Raw genomic sequence first — 21,783 nt, forward strand, 5'->3', positions numbered from 1 at the left:
GTGGTGAAGCAGGATTTGAGCCCAGGTAGTTGGACACCATTGACCAGGTGATGAGCCTCGTAGGAGCAGTTGTATCACATTTATGTTTGAGTCCCCACAGATCCATCCAGTCCCTGGTCACTAGGAATGTTTTCTAGGTGAAGGAGCACAATATTCAATCTGTTGATGAACTATAACTTGTTTAGCCTGTTTCCAGATTTTTCTGTATAGTTTGTGCTGTTATGAATGTATTATACAAACTACATTGGTTTCACTGGAGTTATTTGGGGTAAATTCCTCTAAGTGAAATGACTCAATAAGTATAAACGGTTTTACAGATAATTGCTTATTGCTTAGTCATTCTCAAGACATTTGGAATTCAGAGTTTATAATTCTGCCAGCTATTTTCAGGTGCACCTACTTCATCATAGTGTCTTCAGTGCTTTGTTTTTATTTTAATCAGCTAAAGTCACATGTACTAGGGAGGCTGGAGTTGATGAATAATGAGTGGTGAATTTGTCCCAGGATTACTGTGGGGATTGTGAGGTTTGGATTCCTGGTGCCCTGTTGAAGTTTATTAGCTCACTAGGAGGTTATAGAAGCTTCTGTCTTTGAAATGGACTGGGTTCATTGAATCTAATGGACAAAACTGGGCCTAGAACAAACGAAGTTGGCTATCTTTGTGTTCCTATCCCATTCTCTTCTATTTCACTGTGCAGCGCTTATAACTGGGTGCCTCCCCCACCCTCCCCCACCATCTGCACACCCAGAGCCGGAACCCATTTTTACTAAATCACAAATGACAGTAGCTTAGAAGGTGCCACCTTCCTTTTGGAGAAAGAGCAGACCTTAAAAACAAAACAGAAATGAGAAGCTTGCTGTGTGATTTTGTGCCCCGAAGGGAAGGGGGCTAAGAGGGTGACTGTTCTTCTTGGCCCAAGGCCACTGACAAGGCTGCTGGCCCAGCCTGAGAGGCGGCAGAAGAACAAGGGCTTGGTTCAGCTTTTATCTGAACTGTAGCAGATTCTGGCGTTTGGCAGTGGGTCCCGCGGAATCCTCAGCAGCAGATCCTAAAGCCCAGCTCTTGATGAGTGGCATGCGGCAAGCCTGGCGGTGTGATGCAGAACTGTCCGAGCGGCCACCAGGCTTCTCTGGGCCAACACCACAGTCTTTTGTCGGGAAGCCTTCCAATCTTGCCCCTCCGTATCCTCACATCACAGTAGTCTTCCAGAAAGTAACTCCCTTGCTTAATACCTTTCAGTGGATTTCCCCCCACCTAGCGTAAAATTCACTCTTTCCTGTGCACCGTGAGGCCTCCCCTTCCCCTCTCAGGCCACAGTACCCGTCCTTCGCTTCCAGGAACAGACAGGTTCTGCTCCTCATCCCAGCTTTGCACCAGCTACGTCCTCTGCCCGGCCGACAGCTGCTTCTTGCCCAGGCTTCAGCTCAGAGGGTATCTCCCCAGGGAAGCCTTTTAGTTAGCTCTTCTCCATCAGTCACACCTGTTTACTACACATTTCTCATCACCAGGACATAAGCTCTGTGAGAGCCCGGAGCCTCTTTTCTGTTCTGGTTGAAAGTTGGTGTTCACAACTCTTAGCGTAGTATCTTGCATACAGTAGGTACACAGTAAACCTTAATCCTTACATGTCTGGCAAGTAGGTATTGTTGCTATTCTTCACATGAGTCTCAAAGAGATGGCCTAAGGCTGCGTTACTTTGTGTTCAAACCAGGATTCAAATCCAGATTTCTCCACTGAGTGGAGTGGCCCAGAGTTTACTAAAGACCCAGTGTCATCAGATTCACTCAAATGGCCAACTTGCTTATGACTCAGCCAGATTTCCTGCTACTACTGGTTTCCAGTGCACACTGCATCAAAGAATGATGCTGAAAGGACTAAATGCAAACAAAAGCGTAAGTGTAATATGTACTGGTGGCCCCTGGAAACAACTATGTTTGAGTTAAAGATGCCAAAGTGCCTTAATTTTGCAAACTGATGAGTGTCTTGATTATTCATTGTGACTTGCTTCCTTTTGGGGAATAATCAAGGCTGTTTAAGGTAAATAAAGCATTTTGTTTTAAAAATGAATCAACAAAATGCAGTAATCCATACAATGGAATGTTATTCAACTCTGAAAGGGAAGTACTGACACAGGCTACAGTAATGTAGGTGGACCTTGAAAACATCATGCTAGGTGAAAGAAGCCAGACATGGCCACACTGTATGATTCCATTTATATGAAATGTCTTGAATAGGCAAACCCACAGAGACAGAAAGCAGGTTCGTGGGTGCCAGGGACTGTGGGGGGAACTGCTGTATTTCCTTGTAGGGTGATGAAAGTGTTCTGGGATTAGACAGTGGTGATGATTGCACAACATTGTGAATGTTCTAAATGCCACTGAGTCGTACACTTTAAAATGGTTTTTAAAAATGGTTAAAATGCTAAGTTTTACGTGTATTTTAAGAATCAGTGAATTAGAAAAGAGAAAATGATAGTTGCACTTAACTATTTTTTGAACAAAATAAATGTGCATAACTCTGGCAAGCTTAATAAGAAAGTAGATGAAACACAACTGTGCTAAAGAGAATTACAATTGTCACATGCAAATATATTTTTTGAGAAGACACGTAATACTGAAAACCTTAACGTCACAAGGTTACCTTTTCATCAGAAGAGAAAAGGAAAGTTGCACTGTGGCTGCCCCCAGCCAGACTGACAGCAGTTTGGTGAGAATGTCAGGCTGGTGCTGGGTGAGACCAGTGGGCAGGGCACGCCCAGCGTGTGTGTGTGTGAGGGCTCTTAGCTGGGTTTGAGGACTCTGCTTCTTTGTTTAGAACATAAAAGCAAATTGCACATTAAGGATGGCGGGTGGGGACATGAAGAGACAAGCAGCTGCTCTTACCTACTTAGTGCCTCGCCATCCATTTGGACAGGAGCATAGCAAGTGATTTCATCCTCTGGTCTTGCCTTTGCAAAAGTTGGAATGGTTCCACAGTAAATGGACTCAAGAATACAAATGCCTAACAATTAGAGAACTGGATGGTTGGAGAAGTTCCAAAGTGCTTTCAAGGCACTGGTGCCACTAACGTGGCTTTGTCCCTGCAGGTTCTGCCTCCAGCCCTGCCCTGCTTAGAGGTCCCATCACCACCTCCCCACACCTCTGCCCCTTCTCTTCCCCCACCTGACAACCCCTCCTGCCTTCACAGCTAAATCCTGCTCTTCCTCCCAAGCCCAGCTCAAGCACCACTTGGATTTACACCATGCCATTTCTGCATTTGTGCCTGGAATTCATCTCCTCCAGCCAGAGAGCAAGTTCCGTGATGACCAGAACCTCTTCTTGTAATTCCGGGGTGCCCCACCATCACATTCAGCCTTCCCTGCCTTCTAGGCACCCTTTCCCCTCTATCCTAAGCACTCCGGTGGTTTTCCTTTGCTGGGCCATTCTGGCAGTGACAGGCTCAGAGTGAGATGAGTGAATTAAAGCAGAACCATGAGATTCTTCAGTCCTGGGGCTTTTGTTGGTGCTATTGGTAAGAGATCCTCTTTCTCTCGGAGTTGCTAAACTAGTAAGAGCTTCTGGGAACAAGGGTTGCCAACGTTTAGGATGCTTGTCTGAGAATAAAGTGACACAGAGCAGAGCTGGGAGACAGGGCGTGTCCTAATGGAATGATGAGAGTCCTGGATTGTAACTGTGCTAGATGCTGGCACTTTTCCCGTTATGAGCACCGACAACTTGCCTGCTTGCTTCCAACAGGAAGAGTGTTGTTGCACCTCCCAGCACGTACTGTGGGCCGAGGCTGGGCCTCAAAGAAATCTTTGTCAACTTGCTCATAGTTTGTCTACAGCTGTGTCTAGGGGGTTAAGTAGAATATTTCCTTTTTTGCATTAAAAATTATTACTGTGGGGCTTCCCTGGTGGCGCAGTGGTTGAGAGTCCACCTGCCGATGCAGGGGACACAGGTTCATGCCCCGGTCCGGGAGGACCCCACATGCCGCGGAGTGGCTGGGCCCGTGAACCATGGCCGCTGAGCCTGCGTGTCTGGAGCCTGTGCTCCGCAACGGGAGAGGCCACAACAGTGAGAGGTCCGCGTACCACAAAAAAAAAAAAAAAAAAAAAAATTATTATTGTCTGAAAATATACATAACACCATTTTAAACATGTTTAAGCGTAGAGCTCAGTGGCATTAAGTACATTCATATTGTGCAGCCGTCACCATCATCCATTTCCAAGCTTTTTCACCTTCCCAAACTGGAACTCTGCACCCATTAAGCACTTTGTTCTTTCCTCTCGCTAACTCCTGCTAACCATTATTTTACTTTTGTATCTGGAATTTGACTACTCTAGTACCTCAGATAAGTGGAATCATACAGTATTCGTGGCTGGTTTATATCACGTAGCATAGTGTCCTCACAGTTCATCCACACTGTAGCAGGTGCCAGAATCCCCTTCCTGAGGCTGGAGTATTCCAGTGTATGGACGAACCACATGTTGTTTATCTGTCATCCATCGATGGACACTTGTATTGTTTCCACTTTTTGGCTACTGTGAATACAGCTGCTGTGAACATGGGTGAACAAATATCTGTCCAAGTCCCAGCTTTCAGTTCCCCTGGGCCTACACCCAAAAGTGGAATTACTGGATCATATGGTAACTGTTTAACTTTTTAAGGAACTGTCAGGCTGTTCTCTGCAGCAGCTACAGCAGGCTCCAATGTCCAACAGTACTTTGTGTTTATGAAAAAAATATTTAGTTTAATGGTAATGGAACTGTGGCAATACTGGGAAAATAACTTATAACATAGCGGGTTTGTTACTGAAAGATTACAGCTAGAAGCTTCAGCCTGAAATAGTTCTTGTTTTCTTCATCAGCACCACTTCTTCGTAAACTGCTACTTATCAAACACTGGCAGCTTGGGCTGCATCTCAGTCCAGGGATGGAAACGGCCTCTCCCACCTTCCAAGGAGGGGAGAGGGCGGGCGCATTCTGACTGTGGATAACTGTTTTCCTCACACCCCCTCGCCCACCCATTTTGGCTTTTTTAGCAAAAATGTAGTCGCCTGTTTATTCCAGGATGCCCTTGCAGAGAAACTGCAAGGCCGTTGTGCACTCACAGTGCATCCCAGTCAGATACGTGAGTGGCTGTATGACCCCCCCCCACCTCACCCCCTCCAATGGAAACTTTTGCGTGAGTAGTTAGGAAAAGGCGGAGGGTGTGTGAGACAAGGTCTGGGACAGGCGCCGTCTTGTAAAGGCTTTATTTCTTCTTCATCATCATCTCATACAGACTCCGAGGCACAACCCTCTCTTTCCATTTGGTATCCTCAGGACTTTTTGTAGTGTTTTTCCTTAAACAAGGAAATTTGGAGTAAACACTGTATTGCCTGTTAATCTTTTAACAATAATTTTAAAATGCCATTGCTGTTGTATCATCAATGTGAGAAGACAACAACAGTACAGTACGAGGGGGTTCACACCGTATCACAGTGGGACAGAGGGCTCACACAAGCGGGGCGAGACCACAGCAGCGGTATGTACATGCACCCCAGTGCTTCGAACCCAAAGACGTGCAGGTCGAGAAGAATATGTGGATTATACAGCAGGTCTGGGCAACCCGGCTGAGGCCTCTCTACCTTTCCAGAATGCTGCCATCTATCCCCTCAAGGGTATAGGAGATCTGCCTTCATGGTTTTTTCATTACAAAAAGTTCACTGAATCAGACAGTCTGAAGCATTTCAAAAATTCTTAAACAAGAACACTGACAAAATAAAATTAACTTAAAACACTCTAATTCAACGTGGAAATAAACCAAACCAAATGTTAACAGTGCAAATTTAACAGTGAGGCAGTCAGTATCGCGCGCGAGGGTGTTCAGAATCTCTTAAAAACTTTTTTTTAAATTTATATCTTATTTACTTTTGTTTAATATACTTTCTGTAAAAAAGATGGAGACAAAAATAGTTTTCTGAGCTATGAAAAAAATTAAGTTCTTACAGGCACGTTTACTGTTTCATTCTAGAAACATCTCAGATTCACAGGTTGAACATTCAGCAGCTGTGTTATTTTAAAAAAAAAAACATTCTTTGACCTTGGGAAAACCAGATCTCTCCTTTTGGGGTAGAGTTCGGTTGATGATGACGGTGTGGTTATGCAATTACAGTGAATTATTCCAGATGATCCATGCGGGCCTGCATCACAGGTGTGGCTTCTCCCCGGGCGGCCCCTCATCGCCGAGCTCCTCCAAGGAGGTCAGGTCTCTGGGTGACGGAGCTGGTGAGGCAGTGGGGGAATGTGGGGCCCAGCGGGACGGAGGGCGACGGTTTGCTGGTCTCTCGGGCCTGGAGAAGCAGGGTTCTAGGGATGGAGCTAGTGCAGAACAAGGGAGTTCCTTCAAAGCCGAGGAAGAGAAAGACAGGTTTACTCAGACGGACGGGTCCTCTGGGAGGTGATTTCCCCCAAACTTCTCAGTAGACTCAAGTGCAATAGACCAGGGTGTCTGCAACTTCTGAATGCTAAGTTATACATTGCTCACGGAGTATAAGTTAAAAAGGTAAGAATTCAACACGAATGACTAGTGACGACAGTAATGGGAAGATAGCAAATTATGATGAAAACGTGGCATGAGATGGGTGTGTATACGAGGCGCCTTCGGAATTGGGCTGCAGCGAATGGAAGGGGCTGCAGCGAATGGAAGGGGGAGCCAGAGTCCTGAGTGGTCTGCCTAGTCCTAAGAGGCTGGCCATGAAGGGATCTATGACTCCATCAGGCTGCACCAGCAACAGGGCTCACCTTCAAACCAACTCTGCTACCGTTTATTCCAGGTTGACTGGCACTATGTTAAACTCCCACCACTATGTTAAACTCCCACCACATGGAGATAATGCTGCAGGCAGAAACTTTCATTTAGGTGGTTTTATCTAATGACTCTTCCTGGCAGCAGCATTTAAAAAGTGGAGCCCGGGCTTCCCTGGTGGTGCAGTGGTTAAGAATCCGCCTGCCAATGCAGCGGACACGGGTTCGTGCCCTGGTCTGGGAAGATCCTACATGCCACAGAGCAACTAAGCCTGTGCGCCACAACTACTGAGCCTGTGCTCCGCAACAAGAGAAGCCACGACAATGAGGAGCCCGCACACCACAAGGAAGACCCAACACAGCTAAAAATAAGAAACAAACAAAAATTTTAAAAAGTGGAGCCCAAGTGTGCTTGTGCTTCTATGCTACTGCACCTTCTGAGGACCAGTAACCCCGGGACCAATCACCTACAGTACGTCCTCTGAAGGCTGCTGCTCCTTTTTTGGTATTAGAGACGGTTGAGCTACTTGTCCTTACTCTGCACGCCAGGACAGAGGACACTGACTTGAGATCTGTGGGCACAGAGGTGTGGGCAGCTGTGACCTGAGGAAACGGTGAGTTCTATCCACCCGGACACCCACACAACAAGAGGCTGAGGTGGGAAACCACTGTGATGAAGAACACAGAACAAGGACCTCAGAGCCACTCAGGAAGTAAGTCGAGGGATATAAAGAGATGTGATGAGCACAGCAGAATGAGGAGCATGTAGTCATCAGAGCGACAAAGAGGGAGAAGATGGAGGGCGGGGCACAGGAGCGATGGCGGAGTGGTCGCCGCCCAGGGGCAGCAGAAAAGGAGCACCGACACACACACACACACGATGACTCTAACATCCCTGGACCTGCTGGTGGCGCTTCACGTGACTACAGGGAGGCCTCGTCAGCAAAGCACTTACACTAATGGAAACTACGACAGCCAGAGCTACCTCGCCCGTGAAAACACGTCAGCACTGAAACAGCCAAAATTAAAGGAAACATCCTCACCTTAGCCCAGCCCAGGGCACGAGGGACGCTGGCTCAAGAGATGTGTGGTTTGTGTTGTGTATAAGTGTGTTGGTTTGTAATAGGTGTTGTCTAGCAGTGTGTGGAGGTTGCTGGCATAGGATTTTTGGACACCACTGCACAAGCTGATGCTGAGTGACAAGGGTTTTCTGTTAATTTGTGCCACCTTGTCACTAGCGTCTCTGCACAGAAGAAATGCTGTGTGACCATGAGTTCAAGGGAACAAAGTTCTCTTTAGTATCACAGCAGCACATCTAAGCAAGCAGTGCTGTTTTTTCCCAGCACCTCTTCTGGAAATGGCCTCTGGAGCCATTCTTTGTCCTTTTTCGTGGGGCATGTGGTTAGTCTTTCTTTGAGAGCCAGTTGTATTTAAGGCCAGTGGATAAGGGGGTGGGTGACTATATCCTTGGTTGGTATTTTCTCACAAGCTTTGATTCAGGCTCTGAAGGTGATTCTGCAGTTTTGGAGCAGGGACGATTGTGTTTAGTCAATTAACACAAATCTATTGAGCACTTACTACGACCCCTATGGTGACCACTGGGAAGAGCAAGATACATTTGTATTTATTCCCTCTGGTGTGGTTTTTGGAAAAAAAGAGAAAAGCCTTACGCGTAAAGCCTTGTTATAGCACGTGGCAGTGCACAGCCACCGAAATGTCAGTGAGCAGGCAGGCCTACGGGGAACATGCTCAGCTCAGAGACCCTGCAGGCTGGACAGTTCCCTCGCTGGCCAATGTCCTTTTACCCCTTCGGGAGCATACTGGCTGCAGACTGCACAGGAGATGTCAATAGGATCTCTACTGAGCAGTCAGTACCCCGGGGGGCAAGTGGTCCCGTCCAGGCCTGCCATCGGTCCCTGCAGGTGGACCCTGGGCCCGCCCTGAGCTGCATGACAACCTCTCCAGACAGTGTGGAAAGAAGGAAGAAAGCACTTACGGCGTGAGGCAGGCAGGGCTAGAGTCCCCAGGGGGCAGTTAGTAAGACAGTTTGGTTCTGGACAGAACAGACAGACAAAGAAGAAAAAAAGCAAGTAGGTTTGAAAGTACTTTTTAAAAAAGAACAACAGTAACGGTTTAAAGTCAACAGGCCTGGTGGCAGCCATCTGGAGAAGTGAGGTCCTGCAGAAGCGGGCACACAGGCCGGCCCCCGCCTGGCCAGAGCAGGAGGGGCCCTCACGACAGAACAGCTACAGACCTTTCCCTTCTGCTGGCTATTCTTCTCTTCTTCCCGAGCTGCCCCTTGGCATTGAACATTTCCAACACCCTATGACTGCTGTTTTTGAAACAAAGCCCATTAAACAGCCAGATTGTTTTAGTCACAATGACCAAATGACTGCAGCTCAGACTAAAACTTGCCCTTCGAATTTTCCACTGAGACAGTTCCAGATTATCCTCTCTCTTCACACCAGACCTGCTCACAGCTTCTAGAGAGAAAGAATGGTGCTATGTCTTCAAGAGAAACAGAGGAATAAGTAGCTCATGGGGTTAGAGTGAGGGGAGAAAGGGAGTTTCCTACTGTGCCCGTTCCTGGCTAGGGATGACTCCATCATCACCCACGTTTAGATGTCCCATCGAGCGCTCCGGGAAAGATTCTCCCACATGGGCTCAGAGGAGGGTGGGAAATCTGAATTCATTCTGATTTTGAAATGAAAAAAAACTACCACAAGTCTAGGGAGGGATGGGAAGGGGTCTTGGGGTCTCCAAGGGGCCTAAGTCAGTTCAGGTGAGGAATAATTCCACTGGAGTCTAGAATAAGCCAAATTCCAACAGCAAAGGAAAAAGAGCCCATGACATTTAACACTGCCCGTGAGAGCTCCATGCCAGTTCTGAACCCCCGACACCGTGCCTCTTCCCCCTTTAAATCAGCCATCACCTCTTTTGGTAGTAAACACACCGAGTGAGAAGAAAATCTAAACAGACACTTCACAGAGGACCAAAGGGGGGCACAGCTTTATATGCATAAAGCCATTTTCACACCTTGGTTTAATGACTCAATCACAGCACTGTTTCCTTTCTCGTCTCATAGATTGCCTGCGGCATTCATTTGTGACTCAAAATGTCTCTAATATAAATGGACACCACAGACAAGCTAGTTAATGCTTGGGACAAAGCTCTCATTCCAAGAAGGTGTGGCACTCACCTAGCTAGACCCTCTGCAGCAGCAAACCACTTACCTGAGGGGCCCTGAGGGATGGGGTAACAGAAGCCCACAGAAGACACCATTTGTTACCTGAGAACACAACCTCCTTCTCAGAGCACACAGCTTTATCACAAAGACGTGTACCTTTGGCAGGCGTAGGCCACAGACTGTCAATATTATTAGGTTGAACCATATGGTGTTGCCATTTCCGTAGGTCATTGGCAATTTCACATGGTTTAATCTATTTCAGATTTAAACTCTATATTTTGAGTTAAATGCCTCTTGTTGGGTTATACTGGGAAGCTGAGCATTCCTTTTCCCACTGTGGGAAATGTGGGGCAGCAGGTGGATCAGGTGACACAGGAAATACACCTCCTCCTCTCTGCACCTGTGCATCTGGGGCTGCAGAGCCTTGGGAGGGAGCCTGTGTCTTTCTCTAACCTTCGCCATCTGCTGTCTGCCCAGCCTGGAGAATGCCTACCGGTGTCTGGATTCCACTGCTGTGGAGGTTTTGCATCTGGGTTCCTGGTGGGTCAGGCCTCACGCCCAGGTCTACACATAAGGGTGTCTGACCAAGGGCTGGGAAACGTCCTCTGGCACTGCGTGAACGATAAGGCCAACATCACCACCGTTTTCACCCCCGGCATCATCATCGGGCTTTGTTTTATTTCGCCCATCCTTGCCGTGGTCCAGTTATACCACATGTGGGTATGATCAGGGCAGAATTCAAGATCGACTGATTTGCAAATAACCTTAAGGGGGGAGGGATACAATAATAATAATCACATAATAATATGTGACAATGTGGATAATAAGTGTGGTCACAGATAACATAATAATAGGTGATGTTTAAGGGGATAAGGATAATAATCGCGTTGTATGAAGGCAGGATTTTGACCTTATCCATTCGTCTCACCTGGTCTTACTGCTAAGAGAACGCACGCATACAGAGAGGGTAATGGGATTTGTGAGACGTGAACCCGCTGTCTGCACTGAAGCCAGCGCTGGGATCCAGACACCCTTCCTGTAGGTCCTGACGAGAGGTCTTCTATGTCCACCCTGTCAAAACCCTCTCTCTTCATCACACACATAGCTGGAGCAGAAAGCCTGATGTTGCCCACACATGCTCCCAGGACACAAACTCATACAGAAGGAGGGGAAATATGAACCCAAATGAAAAGCCCTGATCAACAGACAAGCATGGATCGCTGAGGCCACAGTGGAGGACCTGAGTCAATCCCTGAGCTACTTAGGAAAACCATCTCATGGTCCTCAGAGGATCACTGACGGCAATAAAACCAAGTTCTCTTTTAAGAAGCAGCTCAGGGTTTGCGTTCCTGCTTGTTCCATCCTCCCCTGAACCTCCTGAACTCACATAACCTGGTACAGCCCCAGGGTCACCTGTGCTGACACTGAAAAGGACGGGCCGCAGGGGGAGGGGGTGGGATACTCAGCCTCCTTTACCTCGATGGACCCTGGCTCGGCTCTGACCGTCATTTCTCCCACGGGGCCGTTGCTGCTGAGACTGGGGGTGCCGTGGGCGGCCTGCCTCTGCTCCTCCTTTAAGGCGTGTTCCAACAGCTTCCGGTGGAGGATCCGGGCGACGTTCTCGGTGAGCGTGTAGCCGGGGGGAGCAGACAGGTCCTGCCTCGCAGGTGTGCCCTCTCCCCCTTCCTCCCTGCACGTCTCGGAGCCACCCCCGACCGGGCTGGGCGACCGGCCACGGGAGCTGGGGCTCGTGTCCTGGCCCGGGCCCAGCTCCGGCGGGGGCTCTGCCGAACGAGACCGACTGGCGGCCCGCACCCCCTTCTGGAAGGGGTCCTGCACCATAGGGCTGTGGTCGATGATGCTGAAGAGGCTGGAGAGGCCGTCGTTGATGGCGGTGTGCACGGGGCTCTCCCGAGTGGTGGTAGAACGGGCCCAGGCCGACTCGCCGCAGCCCTTCGGGGCCAGCCCCGGGGAGGTCCTGCTGCTTGGCTGGTCCACTCTGGGGAGGGGCTTCCTCTGCAGCTTGGGAGACCCGTACTTGGGGGAGCAGCATGTGCGTTCAAACTTGGCCTGCACCTTCTCGATGGCGGGGGCCAGCTGCCTGTTCCTGAGGCCGCGGGAGGGGGAGGACACGGGCGTGGTGCCACCCCCTGCCTTGGGTGTGAGACACTTGTGGGGGCTGCTGGTGACGGCGCTGCCCCGCAGGGCTTCGGTCTGCAGGCCGATGCTGATGGTCTGGATGGTCTGCGTCCCTGTTGTCCGGGACCCATTGGTCTGGCAGGCCGTGTCCTTGACCAGAGGCTCCCTGGGGCTGGAGCAGGCAGCGCTGACGGAGAAGGCCACCTCCTTCATGTCATCACTCAGGTTCTTGGACATCTCCAGGCTGTGCAGCGGGGAGGAGAAACCGAGGGTGCTGTCGAGGGGCCAGAGCCCACCCTCCGTGTAGTCTCGGGGGTGCTTGGAGGGGGCACAGGGCCACCTAAGAATGTGTTCAGAACAGCCCCCCTTGGTGTCCCCCGGGCCCCCTCGGGCCCTGCCCTCACCGCCTGCCACCACGGTACCGTCCAGCCTCCGCACGGCAGGCGGGCTGTGCAGCATCCTCACCCCGGCCTGCTCGGCGCAGACAAGGCTCCGCGGGAGCTGCTTCTGGCAGTGCTCCGGGCTGGTCACGGTGTCCGTGGTCAGGGTGATGCTCGTGGTGAGGTACCAGGAGGAGTCGGAGAAAGGGTCGGTGCTGGCCTCGGGCCTCGCCCGACCCGCCTCGGTCCTGTCCGCCCAGGGGTCTGGGGGCCTGTCGTCCCAGCTCTTGCTGTTGAACTCCTCGATGTACTTGAGGTCATCTGGGGAGAGGGGTGGGGTGATGTCCTCCTTGCTGCTGGTGGCGGGCAGGCCCTTCTCTGGCAGGAAGGGAGAGCCATCCATCAGGCGCTGGAACTCAGACATGGATGAGACGGACACGGCCCTGGGGAAGGGGAGAGGAGAGGTGTCAGCTGCCACCGGCTAGGGAGCCACGGCCCCGGAACCCCCGACCCAGCACAGCGTGCGTCCTGCCTACATGCACAGTGCCTGTGTCTCCACCTGAAAGATCAGGACACGTCCCAGCTGCCTGATGTTTTCCACTCTTGGGCTGACCCTCTGGTGTCCAACAGGCTTTTATGGCTCTGGAATTGCTGCAGGAGCCTTGTATTGGTCAGAATTTACTACAGCCGACCCTCAAAACCGTGGGACAGGTGGGGCTCTGGGGCAGTCAGAGCTAAGCTCTAACCCTGCTCTGCAGTATTCTAGTTCAGTGCGTGGATGCTCCACAGGAAGAAGGGGAGCCTGGCTGTGGCCTGGCCTCTCCACGTACTTGATGGGCACCTTCAATGTCGAAGCTGCGGGAGCTTCCCGAGTTCCCGGCATTAGAGCAGGCGCGCATCCCACAGACGTGAACACACCACAGTCCCAATCCAAACGAGAAACTGGAGCGTCGGGGAGGGAGAGACGCCACCACAAAGCAACTGTGACCTGAAGCCTTCTCCGCCCATGGACCTCATCCTCTGTTGGCTTAAAGCACTAACAGTCTCCCAAGGCCAACAGAAGATGTGGAGGAGAGGAGGGGCAGTGGAAGGTGTGATCAGGCTGGCGAGTGATTTCAACACCATTTCAAACAGAAATCCCCTCTGGCCCTGCCCAGACCCACCCACAGGCTCAGTCCTCCCCTTCCCTCTCTACTCAATTTAAACAAATTTGCTTACATGTGCCTTTTCAGACATGTCCCGCCATACATGTATGGGTTACTAGAATCAGACTAAATTAGAAGAAAGGGTTTCCATGGACTTTTCAAAAACCATTTAACACAATCATCTCCTTATATACACAACTCTAATCACACAGCTCTTACTGTGACACTGACACACACATGAACGCAGCATAGCACTGGCCTTTTTGTTGCTAATAATTTAAGATGCCGTATTTATGAAATTAATAATAAAGCAACTACTTATCCAGAAGTTTTACTCTAAGTCATTTTTGAAGAGTGTCACAGTACACTGCAGTGACAAGATAGAATTTTAAGACCAGGAGGTTTTTTTAAATTTTTCGTTGCATTGGGTCTTTGTTGCTGCGTGCGGGCTTTCTCTGGTTGCAGTGAGCAGGGGCTTCTCATTTCAGTGGCTTCTCTTGTTGCAGAGCACGGGCTCAGTAGTTGTGGCTCGAGGGCTCTAGAGCACAGGCTCAGTAGTTGGGGCGCACAGGCTTAGTTGCTCCACGGCATGTGGGATCTTCCCGGACCAGGGCTCAAACCCGTGTCCCCTGCATTGGCAGGCAGATTCCTAACCACTGTGCCACCAGGGAAGCCCAAGACCAGGAGGTTTTTACTGCAGTAGTCTACTATCATTTCATCAATCTTACTTACCTTTGAAGATTTCCCTTGTGATTTTCTTCTTCCTATAAAGAAGAAGGAAGTTTATCTGAATTGGTTAACATTGGCTGGCCTTCAGGGTGCTAAGTGATTTGTTTTTTTCTTAGGACAATACCATTTAAAACGTACATGGGAGCCAAGTTTGGGCCAAGAGTGCCTCTGCCTCTCAGCCCTTTGAAGTACAATAATGACACCAGAATCCAGGGGTGATGAGGGGTTAGAGCCTCTGAGTCCAGGGAGGGCCCGCGTGAATGAGAAAAATTGTCTATAAACATTGTCACAAAGTGGCTCTCCTGTGCTCCTCAAAGGGCATCACTAAGCACGTGAGCTTCAAAGCTGCCTCGTTAATGACTGAATGTGTGTGAGTGTGAGTGTGTGTGTGTGTGTGTGTGTGTGTGTGAGAGAGAGAGAGAGAGGGAGGGGGAGAGGGAGAGAGAGAGAGAGAGAGAGAGAGAGAGAGAGAGGAGAGAGAGGGAGAGAACAAACGCAAGAGAGGAGAGGGAGAACGGGGAGGAGGAGGAGATGGAGGAGAAGAAGGAAGGGAAGACAAGGGTGAGAGCAAGTTAGGGGAGAGACGTCTCTTGGCCTCAGCCTGTCTATAGAGGTCGGTGTGAGAGGTGTAGACTACTACGTATAAAATAAATAAGCTACAAGGACGTATTGTACAGCACAGGGAACACTGCCAATGTTTTATAATAACTAAAGGGAGCATAACCTTTAAAGATTGTGAATCACTGTTGTACACCTGCAGCTTACATCGCACACCAACTGTACTGCAGTAAGAAATGCAAAAAAGTCGGTGTGACGTCCTCAGAGGGCTCTTTGTTTTAAATATCGCCCTTGGGAGTCAGGGAAGGCACAGTGACCTCTGCTAAAGAAGAGAACATGCGCACACGGTCCTCCTGAGGACACCCCCGTGCGGACCAGTCCTGAGGGGAGTGAGGCCCAGTGAGCCCTGGAGGTATTGCGACTGAGTCCTGGCACAGCAAACCACCTGAGCGTCCCCCAGGGAGCCCTCCCGTGGGATCTGGCCACTGCTTTGAAGATGGCATAGGATACGATGCCACTAGATCCCCGGGGTGGCATGCTGGTGCTGTCACCTCTGCTGGGTACAGGTGCTGAGGAGAAGGCACTTGACCTCGCCGACCTGTGACTGAGGGCGATCCCCCACTTCAACATCCCTGCCTGACGGGTACCCCGTCTGCTGAGCGTGTCAAATGACAGGTGCAGCCACTGTGAGATTGGCTCACAGGTATGATTCCTAAAATCAATCTTCAAATCCCAGTTTTTAGAAAGTCATAACCAAAAAAACCCAGTGCTGTGCCGCGGAGATTTCTGCACAGAGCTAAGCTCTTCTATTTGCTGATCTAAGTTACATAGGTTTCTAGTGGTGGATTTTTTCCCCTTTGCACAGATAAGGTATTTATTGTATGTCACTGGTTAGTGACATTTGTTACTTTCTTGAAAGCAGATTTTTTCCTGTTATTAATGTTTTCTGGAATCAGAAGGCCGTCCTATGACTTTAAGAAAACTTGCGGCTCTACACTTCCCAGGATGATCTGTTGGGTTTGCCAGAAAGTTCGTTTGGTTAATGAATACGTCGTTAAATAAAGTTCTTGCTGAACATGAAAAATGTCTTTTATTTTTACTTAAAACTGATCGAACTTTTTGGTCAACCCAATATTTCCTCTTGGGTTTCACTGGACACTCCCGTTCCTGAGACTCCCATTCACACAGGACCCAAGCCCTGAATTTCTGAGCCTGAGACAAGCAGCTAAGTGAAGCAGGGAGCCTGGGGTCAGGACCACCAAGCAAAGCTCCTGCATCATGAAGGGTTCGTTTTTACTGACCCCAGAGGCTGTGATATGCAAAACCAGGGGCCTGCCAGCCACTCGGGCGGCTTCCCAAGCCCCTGCCCTCGGTCCTGCCGCAGGTAACTAGACCCCAACCCAGGCTGACCTCGGGGAAGCAGTTCCTGAACTCCCTCTCGGGCTTGCGGTCTGGAGGCTCCTCTGGCTCGTCGTCCAAGGACAGGGCATCCAGGTAGAGGTTCTCCCGGGCCGAGCACCTGTCCGATTCCTTCAGCTTGGACAGCGGCTGGTCCTCAAACGTGCTGGAGTCAGTGTCCATGCAGGGCCACGTCCCCGTGGGGTGGGGTGCCCAGGGGCTCCCCGTGTGGGCACAGGGGTGGACATCGCCTTCCTTTTGATCACAGAGGAAACTGCCACCTCTCCGGGGACTGTTCACTTTCTGCAACTTGAGGGTTTTAAAAATGAAAACAGTCAGCCTCATTTTTCTGTGTGTTGCTCCCTACGGTCGTGGTTTCTCCACAGTTTGGAATTAACATATGGTCTATCTGAAAGATGGTGAGAAGTCTACGTTCTTAAAGTTCTGACCTTAATTTCAAAAATAACACATCACAAATGCTTTTTGAAAAGAAAAATCACAATTTTATATGGACTAGAAAAATCTGCATTATCCACACGCAAGCCAGCTCCTTCTGATGAGAATATGTTATTGTATGTAACTTTGAGTACTGTGCTCACAGGAAATTATACATGGATTTTTTTAATCTAACATTACCAAACGACACATTTAGAACTCCCTTTTGGTAATTACCTTCAGAACGTAAGGCACACTCAGTGGAAAGCCATCAGTGATAGCAAACTTCTGAGGGTGAATTTGATTTTTCCTAACTAGCAGAGTTTCTAAATAACAACAGAGCATGATCTCCAAATTATTTGAAATGGGTCCTACATAAATCCCGAGTGATCACCTGGGTTATAACCATTGGGTGTCGAAAACATCTGACAGTTTGCTTGAGAGGATTAGATCTGGTACGACTAGAAAAAGAAACAAAAACATGAGCCACGTAGTTTGGAGTCATACTTTTCTCTGACTTGGTAAATGCAAGCAGCAGCAGTGGGGAAACCTCAGGAGACCTGCAACCAGTGTGTGTGGCTGGCCATCTCAGCTCAGTGTCCCTACCTGTAACAGGGGTGCCCCTCTCTCTGGGGCTGTGGGAGGGCTGCAGGCCGGGCCCAGCGTAAAGCTCGCTGTTCGTCAGCAGGACCACCACCGACCCCCCTTGAGGCCTGCGTGATTCCTTGGGCCTGGGTGCACTGATAAACGAACGCCTCATGTCCTCACAGCAGGGGGCCCTTCAGGAGGAGCCGCGTGGAACCACAGGGACAGGCAGAGACACGCGTGCCTGCAGTGCCCTCTCCATGGAGGAGCCCTGAGGGGCTGCCCTGGACCCTCCCGAGCTCCCCTCCAAAACAGGCAGAAAGCACCTTTGACAGGTCGGCTCACACACTCCACCGCCCTGGCTGCTCTTTGGACTTGAACTCAAGGGCGGGGGCGGCAGAAGTGGTGCTGAGATGGTGCCCGGAGGCTTTGACCCTCCCTTGGAAGCACATTTATTTACCCTTAAACAAGGCATCTTTCACAAACTACACCTCCTGTCCTAACTCAAGCCTTCATCAGCAAGCTGGATAAGTGTGGCCTGTGTGTCATAGGGAACAAAGCCATGAGGAGTCATGGGGACTTTTCCTCATTTCTAGCAATTTCTGAGGTGGTGGAACCAGCCTCAGGGTATTATCTTCATTTTAGGAGAAAGATGGCGATTCAAGCAGCTGCAGCTTAAATGTTAGAGTTTGAGGCAGAATCCCAGTTGAATTAGGGAACAAGCAAGTCACCGGGGCTTTCAGCTCAGCCCCCTCTGCTCTCTACCCCCTCCCCAGTGACATAGCTCTCAAAGATGCTAAATGCTTTCTTTTTTAAAAAAATGAAAAGGAAAGTTTTTTATTATGTTCATCTAATGCATGTCAGTGTAATTTAGTTTCAACATATGATCATCTCCAAGCTATTTCGGGCACAGAATTAAAATGCGAGAATCCCATCTGAAGCTGTAAATGTGCACGGAGGGTGTGTGTGAAGAGCGGGGAGAGTGACTACAGGGGAGAGCTATGATCCAGCACATTCTCACTCAGCAAAGTGGGGCTTCAAAAATAAACCTGGGCAGCCAGGAGCAATGTGCACTAAAGCTGTAAGTGTTAGTTAGGTTCCCTAAAAATGAGCTGGAGTGGTTTCAAGCGGGAGGTTTCTGCGGCCAAGACGCCTCTGCAGTGCTGTCATAGAATAAATGGTCCCTACAAGGATAGGGTTTCCTAGGAGAGTCATTTCAAACCAGGCATCAGCACCTACTGTACTTAGAGTCCTGCAGTAGAACAACTTATAAAGCAAACACCAAACTTACAAGGTTTGCAGGCAACAGTAAACCCTTGAGAATGTCACTTTACCTGAATTGCTCACAAGAAGAAAGGTTACTTTGTACACAGGTTTTAAAAGAACAGCCTTTCATGCTGCAGAGGTAACTGATTTAAGGAAGTCACTGGAAGAAGAATGACCTGGGAGCTTTCATTTAGTTCTTTACCACAGCCAACTCCTCAGGCCTCTGCAGGCTAACAGACTGAACAATTCGGAGGAGAAAGTAGTGTAACTCCAGGAAAGTTAACTCTCACGCATCAGATCCGGGTTGAGACAGATGCTGATAAGATGGTGTGTGTTACATGACCTTAACCACATTCCCACAGTCATTCGTCATATCAGATGCCTCACATGGCACAGAAATTATGTAGGAATTCAACACCACCGGGCAAGTACGAAGCATGTGTTCTCAAAGTGGAAAATGGATTTAGTGTTACTTCTTTCGCCATCTGTACTAGGTCATCACAGACAAGGTTACACGGCCCACCGCATAGATATCGAGGGGCATACGTTATGAAGAATGTTTGTCTACGTGTCTCGTTGTAGATGTAGGTGTCTGCACATCTACGGAATGTGCAGCTAGAAGTTAAATGAATAAACAACTCAATAACTGATTAAAAAAAAATCTACACACACTACACTTCAGCCAGTTTCCTCTTGTACAGAGAATACCTATAACTGCTTTTCCTCATTTCCAGGATTGGGTACTGTGATTTTTTAAATGTCAGATATTTGTGGGGGGGAAGGCTGGATTTATTTTTGAAAGCCACAATTGCATATCTGAAGCATCAACAAACCCTCTTCTAAAAACAGCAATGAAATCATTGTACAAAGCCTGCGGGATCCACCACAGATTTCAGGAACAGATGAATGAACGCCCCAGAACCCACGTGTCTTGAGTCCATTTTGCTCAAAGATGTTAACCTTGATGACTGAGGTTCTGAGGCTGTCATTGTGGTAGGGCCATGGCAGTAGTGACAGTCTGGAAATGGAGTTCAGCCCCTGCCCACTCATCTTTCCAAAGATAGTCTTAAAATGGGGTGGCTGTTCATCCCTAGGGCATTAACTCTTCGAACATTAAATGTCACGGGATGTCTTACTAATTTTTCCTTTACTAGAAATTCCTCATTTCTCAAAGTACAATGAAGCCCTTAAAGACTTGCTTAACTTACATCCAAGGTGTGACTTCCAAAATGAAGCCATGATGAGACCAACAAGCCTACAGCTCACGGGCAAAGGGGTGATGACGATGGCCTTGCTGGGGTGCGGGAGGGACAGTGTGTACGGTCCTGGAGGGATGGCCAGGAGGGACCCTCCCTGATAACGAGGTACCTGGAGGAGCCAGGATACTGGTTAACGAACAACGGATGAATCCGTGACCACTTTGTAAGGGTATGTGCTGCATCTGCCCCTACGATTCCCACCCGACAGCTGATCCCCTGCATAGAGCACAGGCACCAGGGGGTTTAAGACAGAAGATTCTTCTCAGGTGCCACATTTCTAGGCCAAACAGGAAGTGGCCCACTTTCCTTCGATAGAATTTGGGGAATTTTAAAATGAGCCATATCATCTACCAGTCTGGTGACTCAGCTGTGTGAGTAACCAAACCCAGGAAGGATGTCGGGCCTCTTTATCTGCAGTGCACTTCTGCTCAGAGGTTTCAGAGCCCAAGATTCCTGGTCCTTTTCAGTTCTCTCTCCCTCGCCCCCTCCCATCTCAGCAGTGAGCAGAAACGGACCTTTGCCACTGCACCTGCAGAACACAGGTCCCATGTCTAGGGATAATACAGCACATTTTCCAAAAGGCAGCATGGATATTTATAATAGAATAATGAAGTTACTTTTCCTGCATTCAGTTTATCGATTAATACATTTCCTTGAGGCCTCCTGAATTTATAAGTGTGACAGGCTGAACTACAGTGCATGCTATGTAAAAATCCAGCCAGGGTAGAATCCCAGTCCTTCATCAGTTTCACGTGAAAATTTAATTTGTGCCCTCCTCAGGCAGGACCGCAGCTACACAAACTGTCCTAAGGCTGACGCAAGGCAGGGAGTGATTATCTTTAGAACAACAACTCCCCCTTTCCCACAGAACTCATCTACATTTTTCAGTGTTTGTTTAGCTGAAGATGATGAACGATCAGTCACTTCCCCGACTGTGTCCTGTCTAATCACAGCTCCACAAGATCCACAGCAGGTGCAAACAGCCTGACTTCCTACTGACTTCAGCAGTTTCTTTACTAACGGACAACAATTCCATTCAAGCTGGAGCAGTCACCATGACCACATCTTTAGTGGCAGACTTAAAAGCTAGTTTGCTTTTTGGTAGAAATCACTTCCTAAGGCCTGAAATAATCTCATCTTTCAAGTTTAGTCTTTAAACACCTTTAAAAAGTTACCCCCCAACCGTACACACACAGGGAAGTTACCCACAGACTTTCCAATGAAAAGGTCTGTGTCATGGGAGGGCTGAGCCTAGGTCTCCGACACCAGAACTCCTAGGATTTCTTCCTCTTTCTCTGGAAGCCCCTACATCAGCCTGATGCAGCAGAGACCTCCGAGCTGTCTGATTTTCCCCTTCTGAGTGCTCTGATTTCCAGGTCAGGCGTCTCCGCCTCCTCCCCTGGGGCATCCTCACCTGTTCGATTCTCCACAGGAGCTCCTTCTCCTGCCGCCCCCATTCCTGCCGCTCCCGGTCCAGGCGGTCGAGAAGCTCTACCTTCTCTCGGTTCCAGTTCTTCTCGCTGTGGTGGATCTGCCATCGCAGGTCCATGACCAGCCCATGACTGTCAGCCAGGAGCTTCTGCTGTGCCTCCCTCTCCTTCGTGAACACCCCTTTGCTGTCAGCAGAGGAGCCCAGGTCTCCCAAGCTTTTCTCAGTCTTCGCTTCCAGCTGTCAAGGAGAACAGACTTAGGAACTTAGTCCCTGACAGTCTCGCGTTAGTAGGTGAAGAAAATCTCAGCACGTTCATGTATTATCCCTGGAAACATGTTTAAACCAAGATCTGACCAATCTTATGGAGGAAGCACTTTTCATCTTTAAAGTCATAATTAAAAACATCTGACATGGGAGAAAATGTGTAAACAAAGCAACTGACAAAGGATTAATCTCCAAAATATACAAGCAGCTAATACAGCTCAATATCAAAAAAACAA

At 49.1% G+C, this 21,783-nt stretch overlaps 1 protein-coding gene across 7 annotated transcripts in view; it reads right to left on the reverse strand.

Moving 5' to 3' along the window:
* Nucleotides 1–5,219: 5,219 nt before the first annotated feature.
* The window catches only part of MTCL1 (microtubule crosslinking factor 1), a 122,779-nt gene continuing 106,215 nt past the window's right edge, over nucleotides 5,220–21,783 (reverse strand). For 6 of the 7 annotated variants that reach the window (XM_027088446.1, XM_027088448.1, XM_027088442.1 and 3 more), the window contains 5 exons: nucleotides 21,266–21,520; nucleotides 16,319–16,615; nucleotides 14,354–14,385; nucleotides 11,434–12,919; nucleotides 5,220–6,366 (listed from right to left, as the gene is read on the reverse strand). In XM_027088446.1, the coding sequence (XP_026944247.1) occupies nucleotides 6,172–6,366; nucleotides 11,434–12,919; nucleotides 14,354–14,385; nucleotides 16,319–16,615; nucleotides 21,266–21,520 (2,265 nt within the window). In that variant the 3' untranslated portion in view covers nucleotides 5,220–6,171. The remainder of the gene's footprint in view (nucleotides 6,367–11,433; nucleotides 12,920–14,353; nucleotides 14,386–16,318; nucleotides 16,616–21,265; nucleotides 21,521–21,783) is intronic. The other variant, XM_027088445.1, reaches the window with a different exon arrangement.

Source organism: Aethalodelphis obliquidens, unplaced genomic scaffold (assembly GCF_003676395.1).
Source record: "Aethalodelphis obliquidens isolate GAN/ISIS:26980383/991018 unplaced genomic scaffold, ASM367639v1 scaffold63, whole genome shotgun sequence".
NCBI classification, from domain to species: Eukaryota; Metazoa; Chordata; class Mammalia; order Artiodactyla; family Delphinidae; genus Aethalodelphis; species Aethalodelphis obliquidens.